Source organism: Zootoca vivipara, chromosome Z1 (assembly GCF_965207765.1).
Source record: "Zootoca vivipara chromosome Z1, rZooViv2.hap1.1, whole genome shotgun sequence".
Classification (NCBI taxonomy): Eukaryota; Metazoa; Chordata; class Lepidosauria; order Squamata; family Lacertidae; genus Zootoca; species Zootoca vivipara.
Genome location: NC_142583.1, coordinates 53,619,384 through 53,633,105, shown reverse-complemented (window position 1 = coordinate 53,633,105; position 13,722 = coordinate 53,619,384). Strand labels below are relative to the sequence as shown.

The following is a 13,722-nucleotide window of genomic DNA, read 5'->3' as shown; positions in this document are numbered from 1 at the left end:
CCGTTGCGGGGATTCGAACCGCTGACCTTCTGATCATCAAGCCCTAGGCTCTGTGGTTTAGACCACAGCACCACCCACATCCCTTTTCCTTAGTCAGAGGCTATATCTTTAAAGCACACCTGAAGCACTTTCTCCCCACCTTCCCATAAGGCTGCCAGGGACAGATTACTCTTGTCAGCGGTCTGAGCTTCCAGAGCTGTTGAAATGTGGCTAAGGGCTGCCCAGGATTATGTATGGACCTAGGGCAACTGTTTGCCCACCTACGATCTAAGGATATGTTTGATCCTATAGGAGCTCCTTCTTGACACCCGGGATCTTCTGATGAGGGCCTGCGGTTAATGGATTCAACTTCCCAGCTGACATTGCATCCATGGCAACAGAAATGATGAAGGAAGGCCACTTGTTTTCCTCCTTTACCCCCACCTCTCCACTAAGGACTTTCACTATTAATTCAAGCTATGAGCTACGCAATCTTTGGTTTGGTCCAGCACAATAGGCTATGCTCTTAGGAGGCCCACACAACAACAGCAAAGCATGCAAAAGTGCATTGCCATTTAAAGTGCGACTTACGTAAATCGCTGTTTCATGCCGCCTGGCCACGAAACGTAGCATAGAGTCCTTGCGGGCATCACATTCGTCTTGGAAAAGAGGCACTGTGGCAAGGCAAGCAGGAATGCCAGAATCCATATGCTTGCAATTACCACTTTCGTAGCTGTGGCAGACAATCTAGGTTTCAAGGGGTCAATAATGGCCATATATCTGTGGAAACAAAATTGGCAGAAAACGTTACAAAATCAGGAATGGTGTGACTGCTTTCTCTTTCATACAATACAATGCAGGAAATGAATATGACTCTCTTGTGATGTCTCTCGCCACTCCTCAGTGGTTGGGCAATAGGATGGCTACAGTGCCACAAGGCAGAAGATAAATAACTGAAGGCTTCAATGAGCCCAAAGTAATAACCCACAGAGGAACTGCCCAGTAAGTCGCCCACTTGATTCATTGTTCTGGCCTTTCCTCTTTCCATTTCCCCTGCAGAGGAGTGATTATGTCTTGCCTTGACATTGCCTGGGACTGGATCCTCTTGACTCAGCAGAAGCCTCAGCATGCTCCCATAGGGTCATGTGTGACACAGCTGCCCCATTCATTGGAATGTATGTGCATATGTCTGACTCATGTAATCATCCCTCTATCACAAAAAAGTAATGGAGACAGAAGATGGCTCAAATCACACTCACCAATTTACAGTGGGTGTACCAATGCCCATACAATTACTAGAGCTCCCTGGGAAGAGGGAACTTCTTTTCTTAACATTCTTTTCTTCTTTTCTTTTGGCCTCACACTGTAACTTCCCTGTTTGCTATTTCAAGACCAATATGCCTTTCTTCCTTTTTTTTTCATTACCTCTGAACATTTGCACAACAGGCAGATTTTTATTCCAGTTCGTTTTAGTGTTTTTATGTATCATTTTTTATGATGTTCATAAAGCGTCAATGCCCTTTTGTGGATTCGCTCTTGTCTATGTTGCTGTTGACAGCAGAACTGGTTTTGGTGGGGCACTAAATCTAAGCGATGGAACAAGCTGTATTATTCTCAATATTACCTTGTAAATATATATGGTAGATCAGGATAGTTCAAAGGATGGTCATTGGTTCTGTGTTTGTAATCACAAGTGCCCGCCTATCTGGCTAGACTTGCCAGAGCACATAGAACTCCCTGTTGCAGGATTGTATAATAAACAGCTGTTACCCTAATCAAACTGTAACAGAGCTGAATGTCTATTCAATGTCCATTCTAGAATCTACTGGGACATTTTTTTAAAAAAAGATGAGGTGAGCAAAATTTCAGATTTTTATACAGTAAAATTAAGGGAAACCTATCAGTTTGCAGGACGCAGGTGGCGCTGTGGGTTAAACCACTGAGCCTAGGGCTTGCCGATCAGAAGGTTGGTGGTTCGGATCCCCACGACGGGGTGAGCTCCCGTTGCTCGGTCCCTGCTCCTGCCAACCTAGCAGATCGAAAGCACGTCAAAGTGCAAGTAGATAAATAGGTACTGCTACAGCAGGAAGGTAAACGGAGTTTCTGTGTTCTACTCTGGTTCGCCAGAAGTGGCTTTGACATGCTGGCCACATGACTTGGCTTTGACATGCTGGCTACATGACCTCGGTCAATAATGCGAGATGAGCACCGCAACCCCAGAGTCGGTCACGACTGGACCTATTGATCAGGGCTCCCTTTACCTTTACCTTTTATCAGTTTGCAATGCTGGTACAGTTGGGACTGGGACCAAGGCTTGCCCTTTCATTGGAAATTTATCCAATTGGTCCAAAGTATCAGTCCTGGAAAAGATGTTGAACAGCTTCCAATGGGGGTCTGTGTTTCTCCAGAGGAGGGAATGTAGCCCATGCTTTGCAGCTGGAAGGTTGCCAGTTCAATTCCTAACATCTCCAGTTAAAGGGGGTTCAGGTGATGGGTCCGTTTCCATCACCTCAGCCCAAGACCCTGGAAAACGGCTGCCACTCAGGATGGACAAGATTGGGCTAGATAGACCAATTGTCTCTCACCTGCAATCCTATGGGAATCCTTTTCCTGTCTTGTTTCTATTGTTACATTTGTGTTTCACTCTTACTCATCCACTGTCACTCACCCCACCCCACCCCATTGCTAGGCACAATGCACCCACCTCATAAGAGCGTGCAAATGAGAACCTGGCGTGGGTTGCTGATTCTCTCTTTCCCTGGCCAGGAGATGGAAGGAGCAATGAATGAGAGGGTGTTGACCTCTAGCAACTCTAGCTCATCACAGGGCACTAGAATCATAGAGTTGGAAGAGACCACAAGGGCCATCCAGTCCAACCCCCTGCCAAGCAGGAAACACCATCAAAGCATTCTTGACATATGGCTGTCAAGCCTCTGCTTAAAGACCTTCAAAGAAGGAGACTCCACCACACTAGGCAAACAGCAATTTTATTTTTTATTTTTATTTTTGCAACGAAGCTCCTCTGTTTTCTTACCCCAAGGAATATTATCACTTTTGTACATTCCTGTTTGTGAAATAACCTTGAATTGCAAACTGTGCTATAAGACAGGTAACAAAGAAAGATTTCAGCCCTGATTACTTCGCGAGTGAGTTATTTGAGAAACATGGGTGAAAAAGCATTTCGTTTGGATGAGATGATACACATCTGGGACATGTGCTTTAATTGGTTAGGTGGTTATTTCAACATTCTGTTGCTGATGCATCAAGGAAGTTGTTCTGTATACTTAAGGAGTGGGGAAAACACACATGCCCCAAGAACACACAATCTTTGTTTGCCTCCAGCAGTCAGTGACCTAAACTGGCAAATTAAGATTCCTATTCTCATTAGGTAGCAGAAAACAAAAGTTCCACAGACTCATTACTGCAAAGAGTGGCAGGGGAGAACTTTGTTGTGAGTTGCAGTGTGTACGCTGGAGGGAAATAAAACAAATAGTCTATAAAACGGTGTCTCGTGAAAAAAAAGATTTTAAGAAGGCATATTTCAGAAAGAGAATCTTTTAGTACCCATCTCTTTGGAAATATCATTTGCAGAAAACACTGTAAGACAATGACTTTTTATGGAAACCCAGGAGAAATAATCAACTCAGGTTTCCCACAGTTTTAGCAATATAAACATCAAGAACATCTGTGAAATTACATTGTTTCTGTGCCAGCATACCCACAGGACATAAAACTGTGCAAGTGTATGAGGCTTGGATGTCATTTCAGGAAAAAATGAACATTAACTTAGGTATAGGAAGTAGAAAAATGTGGAAGAAAAATGCATGGGCAACCCCCTCTGCCCATCTAGTAGCCTGTAGAAGAACACATGTTCTGCATGCAACACATCCCAGGTTCAATCTTTGGCATCTTAGGATAGACTGGGAAGGTCTTCTGCATGCTAGTCTATGTAGGGCTGGTGCAGGGTCCATCCACGCCTCCATTTGCCCTGCAGCCTTTCCCTTGAAAAACCTGTGCTTTACTGCTGAATCAGACCAAAGGTTACAGAGCCTGCTGTGGCTGTAGAGACTGATATGGGAGAGACATGTTTTGTTGCAGCTGGGGCAGATGAAGGCATCCTGTTTTGCTGCTGCAGATGCACCTGGTGGTTCTTCTCTCTGCGCTCCTCCCAGCAGTTATTCCTCCTCTGGTCAGTGTTACGGATGCACAACCTGTCTGTCTGTCTCCAGGTGCTGAAGTCGTCTGCAAGGGATTCCCACACTGTGGGGTTGATCTTGCCAGCCATCATGTCATGTTTGCAGACCTCTCTGCAGTGCAGAGTTGGTCTCCCAATGAGCCCGGTGCCTGAAGCCAGCTCCCCATAGAACATGTCCTTGGAGATCCTTCCATCTTCCATTTTGTGGACATGACCAAGCCAGCATAGATGTTGCCGAGTCAGGAGTGTGAACATGCTGGGAATATTTGTTTGGGAGATGACATCTTTATTCGAGACTCTGTCCTGCCATGTGGTACCCAAAAGCTTCCTGACAGCACATGTGGAAAGTGTTGAGGCGATGCTCCTGGCAGTTATAAGTTGCCCCACGACGCACTTCCATAAAGCAGCGTGCTCAACATGCAAGCCTGGTAGATCTTCACCTTGATATCGCATGTTAGCATCACATTCTCCAATACTGTTTTGGAGAGGCGAGCCATTGCTGTAGCTGCCTTGCCAATACACTTGTCCAGGTCAGTGTTGATGGAAGATCCGGGTGCTGGTTATGGTGGAACCCAGGTAGACAAAATTGTCTACCACCTCAAGCATGTGGTCACCAATTCTGATGCATGGAGTCTTGACCCTCCAGCCCCACCTCCAGGATGTCCTACAGATTCAGGAATGGGTCTAGTAGGAGGGTACCCCTTCAAACCTGCAACTGGCATTGCACAAAGTGACGCATACAGTATCCATCTTCCATTTCAATGGATCTCGCTCAGGACCTTTTCCTGATCCATTTTGGCCATGGTGATCCATATGGATCATTGCTTTTAGCCGTGTTATTTTTGCTTTAATGGCAGAAATGTTAAGCTCCCACTCATATGGAAATTAGAGTCATTTGCAGAATAATTTTGATACCCTGTGCACCGTGTCCTCATATTTGCTATTAATACATGAACAAACTGCCAATGGAATCCATACCATTTTGCTCCTTTCAGTGGCTTTTGGTGGTGGTGGTGGGGGGAGTAAGTGGCAATTATTGCTGATAAATATTAATGCCATACTCCAAGCTTCGTAGTTGTCCAGGATATGGGGAAATGATCCGCTTGTAAAATATCAGCAGTAATAAAAAAAAAACACTTAGCATTTTTCATAGTGATCCCAGTGCGCTATTGACTCCAACTCAATTAAGCTTCTCAGGCTTTTTGTGAAGTAGGAAAAATAAAAAGATTGCTTCATTTGCTACTGTATTTGAAATTGCTATAGCATTTGAAAAGCTAGTCTGAACTTCTGGTTTCATCTACTCAAGGTTGGGTGGTGGGAAGGGACGGGGACGGGGGGCTGATTCCATCTCCTACATAGGAGAAGCAGGCAGTGTGTTTTGGAAACCATTAAGGCAGAGGCCACCAACCTTTGGGAGCACATTGCAAATGGGAGAAACTGTTGTGAAGCCACACACCCACACCCACCCACACCCCACAAGCAAACACAGCCATCTGTTCTGTGGGTTCCAATAAACACTAGGACTTTGCAATCAATTCAACCAAATCAGTTGTGGATTGTTCTGGAGCAAGTCAGGCCCACCCAGAATGATTTGGAGCACTCCTGAGTACTCTAGAGCTGAGAAACGCTCTGTAAGAAAGCCCTGGTAGCGTGTCTCCAAAGTGTTGTAATTTCTTGTTGTTATTTAGTTGTTTAGTCGTGTCCAACTCTTCATGACCCCATGGACCAGAGCACGCCAGGCACTCCTGTCTTCCACTGCCTTCCTCAGTTTGGTCAAACTCATGTTGGTAGCTTCGAGAACACTGTCCAACCATCTTGTCCTCTGTCATCCCCTTCTCCTAGTGCCCTCAATCTTTACAACACCATTTAACATGAATGTCAGTGTGAGGAGAATAGGAGGACTTTGCTCACGTGCAACTCTAGCTTCCAATCCACAGCTAGAATCTCACTAAACACTCTGCAATCACAGTGCCTTGGGGGTGGGGGCAGAATCAAACATTAACAGTGGCTATCACAATAAAACATTGGCGCTATGCTACCTGTCTGAAACTTGGCAAGGTTTCTCTCCTCTTGGGAGGCTACCACTTCTTCAAATTTCATGCACTTATGACCAAAAACAACAAAGATACAGCTGTTTTGGTTTCCTAATGCAAATGAACCATCAAAAGACAGAGGATCACATTTAGATGCTTTGCAAATCACATATGAGCTTGGTAAATGCCAAATCACAGAGGGGAGATATATAGCACAGATTTTTTCAGTCTCTTGCAGTTGTGGAATTCAGTCCTATGCAAGATCTGGCAAACACCATCCCTCACTCCTTTTAAACAGGCATGAATACCCATCCAGTTCCCCTTACAGTAGTTTTTTTATTAATGAAATGTAGGATTATCAGGATTCTAATCCATCCGTGCTAGCGGCTAAGATTTACAGAATGAGTTAGCATTCATTCACACTTTCACTTGATCTGTATTTTGATTGTATTGTGTACTAATTAATTCCCATGGGTCTGAGAGTTTTTCTTGTTCTGTCGCTGTGCTTTGAGAAAACCCAATCTGACCTGCTGAAATGAAGCTCGGTTAAGCAAAATCTCTCTTCAGATTTCCTGCGCATCTGATCAGATCTGACTCAGCAGGTGAGAGCCACCTTTTGCAAGGCACAGCAGCAGAACACCAGGAAAAGCTACAGGACCCAGGGGAGTTAATCAGTACACAATACAATAAAAATAGAGGTCGAGTGAAAGTGTGGGTGTGCCTTTAGATCATATGCCTTGGTTGCTGTACCAAGGAGTGACTACTATATGCAGTTCAAGGAAGAAGCAATCTGCTAGACATTTGAGAATCAACCCAGGACAACTCCTTCCCACCTTTAGAAGAATATTTATTTATTTCCGACCATTTACAATCTACTCAATTGCAATAATCTTTAAGCAGTGTGCAATATGTGGACTGATAGCAACCTAACCTGTGCCACAAAATCCACCCAAATTGCCAGTGGGAACCATGTTGGCCAGTTGCAGTCAAATCAGCAGAGAGCCCTGTGGTTTTATGATGCTTTCATGGGCAACAGAACGTTTCATCAGATGCATTAAGTTAGTTGGCAGAATGTGTACACACATTGTATATTTAGACACACAGACGTTCATACATGTAAACAGTGAGCTCCAAAGGCCACAAAATGCTAGAAAAAAACCACTATGGACATTTTTATTCATATATTGTGTGCTTGCAAGTCTCCGTCTGGGCATCACAAACAACAAGAAGCTATTTGGGACCTCCAATGAAAGGTTTCAGTGTGGAGTGTTCCTGTTCATGGTCCCATTTCCCCATGCCCTCTCCCTGGATACTCCATTATGTTCCACTTTTTTGGGCCCACTGAGCATGCCCAGTCCTCATTGAGCTGAGCATTTTTTTCTCTCTTTCTCCTTAGGGTATTTCCCACACTCCTAAATTTATTTTGTCCTTCCCCAAGCTTGCTGATATGTGGATGCCACTGTTCTAGCTAAATAAGGATTCACACTCATCTCTGTCCTTCAGAAAGAAGAGGAAGTTATGATTAGGACCACTAGCCATGATGGCTATGCTCTCCCTCCACTGTGGATATATGCCTCTGAATACCAGTTGCTTGGAATCACAAGTGGGGGAGCATGCTGCTACATTGCTTGCAGGGCTTCCCATAGGCATCTATGTAGCTGGTCACAATGAGAAGAAGATGTTGGACTAGATGGGCTCTGCATTGCAGGATGTTGGACAAGATGACTCTTGGTATCCTTCTATGATTCATCTTATGTTGGAACTACAACATCCCTCGCCATTAGTCATGCTGGCTGTGGCTGATGGAAGTTGTAGTCCAGAATATTTTGAGGGCACTGTGTTGAAGAAGGCTGCCCTATGCTATAGTGAACCAAAGTTTACTGCCATGCCATGTGCCAAATGGCCCACTGGAGCCGAGAGCTGCCTTGCTGAGGTCTCACACCAACTGTGTCTCCTGCTTGGTCTCTTTTATTTTTTAAAAAATCCTACCAGTAGCACCTTAGAGACCACGAAAGCTCATACCGTGCCAATGACAAACTTAGTTGGTCTCTAAGGTGCTACTGGAAGGAATTTTTTTTATTTTGTTTCGAATACATCAGAGCAACCCAGCTGCCTACCTGTAATGGTCTCTTTTATGTTCAGCTGCTTGGGGCAACTCCTGCGGGGAGCCAGCCAAGCAATTATCTGAAGAGCTATTATTGCACTTCGTCCAAGTGTACCATTGCCGATCCCACGCAGAGGAGGTTTCCTGAGCTTTTGTTTTGACTGGAGATAACGGCTCCTTGAGGAGGAGAGAAAAGTTTTCACCATGGTAAACCTTAGCCTTGATCTCTGCAGGCTCAGCAATGACTCATTGGCCAAAGAAGAATAGCACCCAGGTGACTGGCCTTTTATGGAGCACTAGCAAAATAAATAAATGAAAAAAAGAAACTTACTGAATACTGAAAATATATCAAGGATCTGCTAAAAAAATTTTTTTGTTGGATACTGACCAATAAAAATAGCTTTCCTCTGAGCATGCACACACAGAATGTTTGCCCTTCATTAGTGAATGATCACAGCCTGGTTTTGCTTGCATCAGATAATGAATTAATTCTAACACCCATCCGTGGGACATTCTTGGATTAATCAGGAGAGCCCACTGGCGGAGAAAGAGGAGGGGGGAGCGCACCGCCCGGGCAGCGCGATCCCAGGAGGGTGCCATCGCAGCTGCCCTGCCCCCCCCCGCCAGCGCTGGGTGCCCCGTCCCCAGGACGCGCCCCAGCCCCGCCCCCGCCTGCTCTCCGCCCCCCTTGCCGGAGCATGGAGCTCCGCCACTAGGAGAGCCTGCCTCTGAACATGCACAGAATGCACCCCTCATTGCCCAATAAGCAGGCTCGTTTCCCAAGCATTTCGCCATCTTTGGAAGTAGAGTCGTTGTTGTTGTTAGTCGTTTAGTCGTGTGTCGGACAGACTCTTCGTGACACCCCATGGACCAGAGCACGCCAGGCACTCCTGTCTTCCACTGCCTCCCGCAGTTTCCTCAAATTCATTTGATTTTTTTAAAACTCTCATTTTAAAAAAAGAAATCAAGCACTTAAAGAAGGGATCGGTGCCCTGCTGCTTCGGACTCTCCGAGAAACCGAAGTTTGTGTCCTTTACGCAGTAAATGGCAGCAACTCTGAACCTACAACAGCACAAAATGAAAGGCAAGCGGTGATGGGCTCTCTCAAGCACGCTCCCATCCGCCCAAGCAAAGCGATGGAGCCGATCTCATTCATGAGCGGAACCCTCCGAACGTATCCAAAGGAGACTCGCATGCTTGTTAGAACGTTCCACAGCCGCCCTAGACACTCCCACTAGCCCGCCCAAAGCCACAAGTAGCTCATTGACAAAAAAGGGGAGAAAAATAGCAGGAAGCGATCAATTAACCTCAACAGTTGCAAGGACGGAGGCAACAGAAAACACTATTTCTAAAATGCAGGGCAAAAACAACAACTCCTCCCACTGTCTCTGAAGAGATGGTTCTTCCCCTATGACTGCTGCTAAAATAATCATAATCGACTCGTAAGAATACAGAGAAGAGGGAGATTTGAACGGCTTGCGCAGATAGGATCGCCTGATCAGAGCGGATCCTCTGGCAGCGAGGGAGGGCTGGCAAGTATAACAGTCTGCGAGGTTAATGAAAAGGGCCGGGAAAGGAAGGGGGATAATCAGGCTTAAGAAAGAAAACGCGAAAATAAATACATTTTTACTACAGGATTATAGCTGACCTACTACTGTTCACAAGCTTGATAGGGAGTGTGTACTGCGGCGGAGGGGAGCCGGGAATGGCCGAAAGGGTAAGTGATGCACGTAGGTAGTAGCAATGACTAAAAGCCGAGATAAAGTGGAGCCTCCATGGACAGGCGCAGTAAACCCCCGAATATCAGATCCTGGGAGGAAGAGAAAAAGACCCAGTAGTTCCCCGCTTAGGAGAGCCTGGAAACACGTGGCCAGGCGCGTTTACAGCACCCGACTTTTGGTCCAGTTAGGGCAATTGCTGTGTTAACTTTCAAAGATGCTGGTAAGATATACATCACAATCCCTTTACCGTGTAGAAAAAGAGAGCAAAGGCATTGGGGGAGGGGGGGGGAGGGAAGGGAAGGGGAAGGGACAACCAGATTTTCGCGGGGACTCGAGCTGAGCAGTGACACCCAAACGGAGCGAGCGACGGAGGTTCCGACGGGGCGCGCCTACCTCTCCCGCCTGCCTTCTCCTCGCGTCTCCCGCCCGCCCCGGCCTTCCTCACCTGTCCACCGCAATGACGGTCATGGAGTAGATGCTGGCGAAGACGGCGGTGATGGGGAAGAAGTTCTGGAAGCGGCAATAGGCCTCTCCGAAGTACCAGTCTCCATGGAGCGCGTAGATGAAATTGACGATCGTGTTGAAAGCGGCCACAGAGGCGTCGGAGAAAGCCAAGTTGACCAGGAAGTAGTTGGTGACCGTCCTCATGCGCTTGTGCGCCAGGATGATCCAGATCACCACCACGTTGCCGAACACTGCCACGGCCACCACGGCGCCGTACGCCAAGGACCATAGCGCTATGCACCACGACGGCTGCACGAAGCGGTTGGAGAAGTTGGCGGCGGGCGCCAGCGGGAACGAGGCCGCCGACCAGTTCCCGGCCGTCGGGGATACGCTCTCGTTCCAGCTGCCCAGCTCCGCGCCAGCGCCGCCGCCGCCGCCGCCGCCGCTCCAGTTGGCCGCGGGGATCGAAGTCATCTCACCCCTCAGCGCCTTCCCCGGCAGAGAAACCGCGCGCCTTGCGCCCCTCCACCCTGGAGAGCCCGGGAAGGAAGGCGCAAGGAAAGAGAGAGGGGGGCGCGCGCCTGGAAGCGACAGCTGCGGTGGGGGCAAAGCCACTCGAGGATCCGCGACGTCCAAGTGCGCTCCTCGCGCGCTTCTCTAGGTTGCTCAGGAATGCTGTTTGGAAAGGGGGAGCGCTCCGCTGCCGGCGCCACTTTTATAGGCGTCCGTGAATCCGGCGTTGAAGCTGCTCGGCTTCATAGGCTGGGGAGAGCTCCTTCACTCCCCCTCCCCACCTTTCCATCCGCCGCGCGATCCCTCCCCTTGGCGAGCTTTGGCCAACGGCGTGCGTTTCAAGCGGTCGTCGACGATGAAGTGGCCGCGGACCAGCTCTGTGGACTGAACGGCGGCAGAAACGGAGTCTGCGCTTAGGTAATGGGAGGCTCCGGAGTTAAACGGAGGAGAGGTGCATGACCTCAGACCAAATAAAAAAATTCCTCCCAGTAGCACCTTAGAGACCAACTAAGTTTGTCATTGGTATGAGCTTTCGTGTGCATGCACACTTCTTCAGATACCCCAGACCGTGATACTTCCAGCCCAGCCGAGTTTGGGAAACATAGGAAGCTGCCTTATACCAAGTCAGACCATAGCTGCCAAGTTTTCCCTTTTCTCATGAGGAAGCCTATTCAGCATAAGGGAATTTCCCTTTAAAAAAGGGATAACTTGGCAGCTATGAGTCAGACCATGGGTTCATTTGGCTCAGTTTTGTCTGCACTGACCGGCAGCGGCTCTCCAGGGTTTCAGGAAGGCATTCCCAGTCATACCCGGAGAAACCAGGGATTGAGCCTGAGTCCTGGGACCTTCTCCAGGGGCTCTCCAGCTGCGTGGGGCCTCTGGCTTCTGCCTTAGTCTTCTGTCGACGGCACCACTGCTGAGTTCTTTCGTTCTATATCCGCTGTGCATTAGCAGATATTCTCCAATATTCACCCAGCTTCCACTGAAGTCCATTGTACGCCCGACTTTTTCTAACACGGCCTGGCCATGCTGTGATTTCATGAACGCTTTAAATAAATCTCCTGGATGAGAGCAGGGGTCCTTTAAAAACAGACACCAAATAAACAAATGCCTTCTGCGTTTCATCAAGGAGTCTTTATAATACTTCGAGGCTGCAGTCCTATTCTCACCTTAGGCAGGTGTAGTTTCAATGATATCAATGGGACTTATTTCTGAGCTGAGATCTATACTACTGTATTGCAGAAAATCAGATTAAGCCGTCCTGTTGCTTCTGTGCAGATCATCATAGTATTGAGTTTTGGGAACCATTAGTTAAACCATTTCCCCTTCCCTGCCATCATTCTTTATGCTGAGAAGCACATACCGTATTTGATCAGATGCTTGTAAGAACATGATGGCTGTGCTCTGTTTCCAAGGTCAGAGGCAGTAATGCTTCTGAATGCCAGTTGCCTGAAATCACAGGAGGGAATAGAATAGAATGGAAGAATAGAATAGAACTGCAGAGCTGGAAGGAACCACGAGGGCCATCTAGTCCAACCCCCTGCAATGCAGGAATCTTTTGCCCAAAGTGGGAGACAGTCAACTTTATTGTATGTAGCCAAAGACCTTTACAATATACAGAATATAAAATTTTCAAAGCAATACATGAACTAAAGGAGAAATTTGTTATGGAAAGTCACAGGGCCACTGTGAATAGCCATGCTCCAGGGGTAACATGTCATTAGATTAAAATGTATAATTCATTATAATTCTTGATACGGTTAGAATGCAGCCCCTTGACTGTCAGTGCAAAAATATTATTTGTATTTCATTTATTTCATTTATATCCCACCTTTTTCTCTAGGGAGCTCAAGGCAGCACACATGGCTCTTCCCCTCCTCATTTAATTTAGCTACCAAATGCATAATGTACAAAGGTTTATCAGCTAGAAGTTTGATTGCCCCTTCCTGAAGTGACTGATCCAAGTACAACTGAAGAATAGAACTCAAGGCGGAACAGAAAATAGTGCAGAATATTGTTAAGAGTTTGTGGGCGCCAGACACTCATAATTTCTGGATTTAGTAAGTGTTAGAATTTAATCAATGCTTGGAGAGTTAAACTGGCAGTCAGACTCTTAAGAGCTGGACTCAGCTTCCTGTGTTCAAGAGATCACCTGAGAGATGGGGCATTAAAATAAGGTTACCAGATTTTTTTCAATGAATCCGGGGGCACTCTAAATAAATAAATAAATAAATACTACACATTCGGGGCATTGATGCTGCAGCTATGGCGGTGGCAGAAGGGCCGCCGCCACCTTGGCTTCAACCGCCATGCTCCCCCTTCCTCCGAGGCTTCTATCTCGGCTTCTTCATGAGCCTGGGCAGCCGCTGAGTTGTTGGTTCTTTGGTGGTGGTGGGGAAGCAATGCATGGTGGGTCAGGCATGGAAGGCGGAGAAGGCGGTGAGGCTCAGGCAGCATGATGCCTCCCTTCCCATCGGAGCAGCCCCAATCCCATTCCTACTTGCGTGCAAGCAGGAGGGGACGGGGATCCCTCAGCTGGGAATGGAGGCTTCCCATTGCCTAACTGAGAGATCCCTGCCCCCTCCTGCTTGCATGCAAGCTTCGATAGGCAGCATGAAGCCTCCCTTCACAGCTTAGTTGTTGGGGTCAGGGAAGGTGGAGGCAGCCCGGAAGCTGCATCTTAGAGCCCCTGCACCACCATCATATGGGGACTTCCAAGCAGCTCTTGAAGCC

General features: G+C 47.3%; 1 protein-coding gene across 1 annotated transcript in view; it reads right to left on the bottom strand.

The window, feature by feature from the left end:
• Nucleotides 1-11,476, bottom strand: part of TACR3 (tachykinin receptor 3) — a 31,287-nt gene extending 19,811 nt beyond the window's left edge. Inside the window, exons 1-2 of the mRNA XM_035111997.3 lie at nt 10,478-11,476; nt 571-759 (exon numbers count right to left, since the gene is read on the bottom strand). Coding sequence (XP_034967888.3) covers nt 571-759; nt 10,478-10,950 — 662 coding nt within the window. The 5' untranslated portion in view covers nt 10,951-11,476. The remainder of the gene's footprint in view (nt 1-570; nt 760-10,477) is intronic.
• Nucleotides 11,477-13,722: the final 2,246 nt, after the last annotated feature.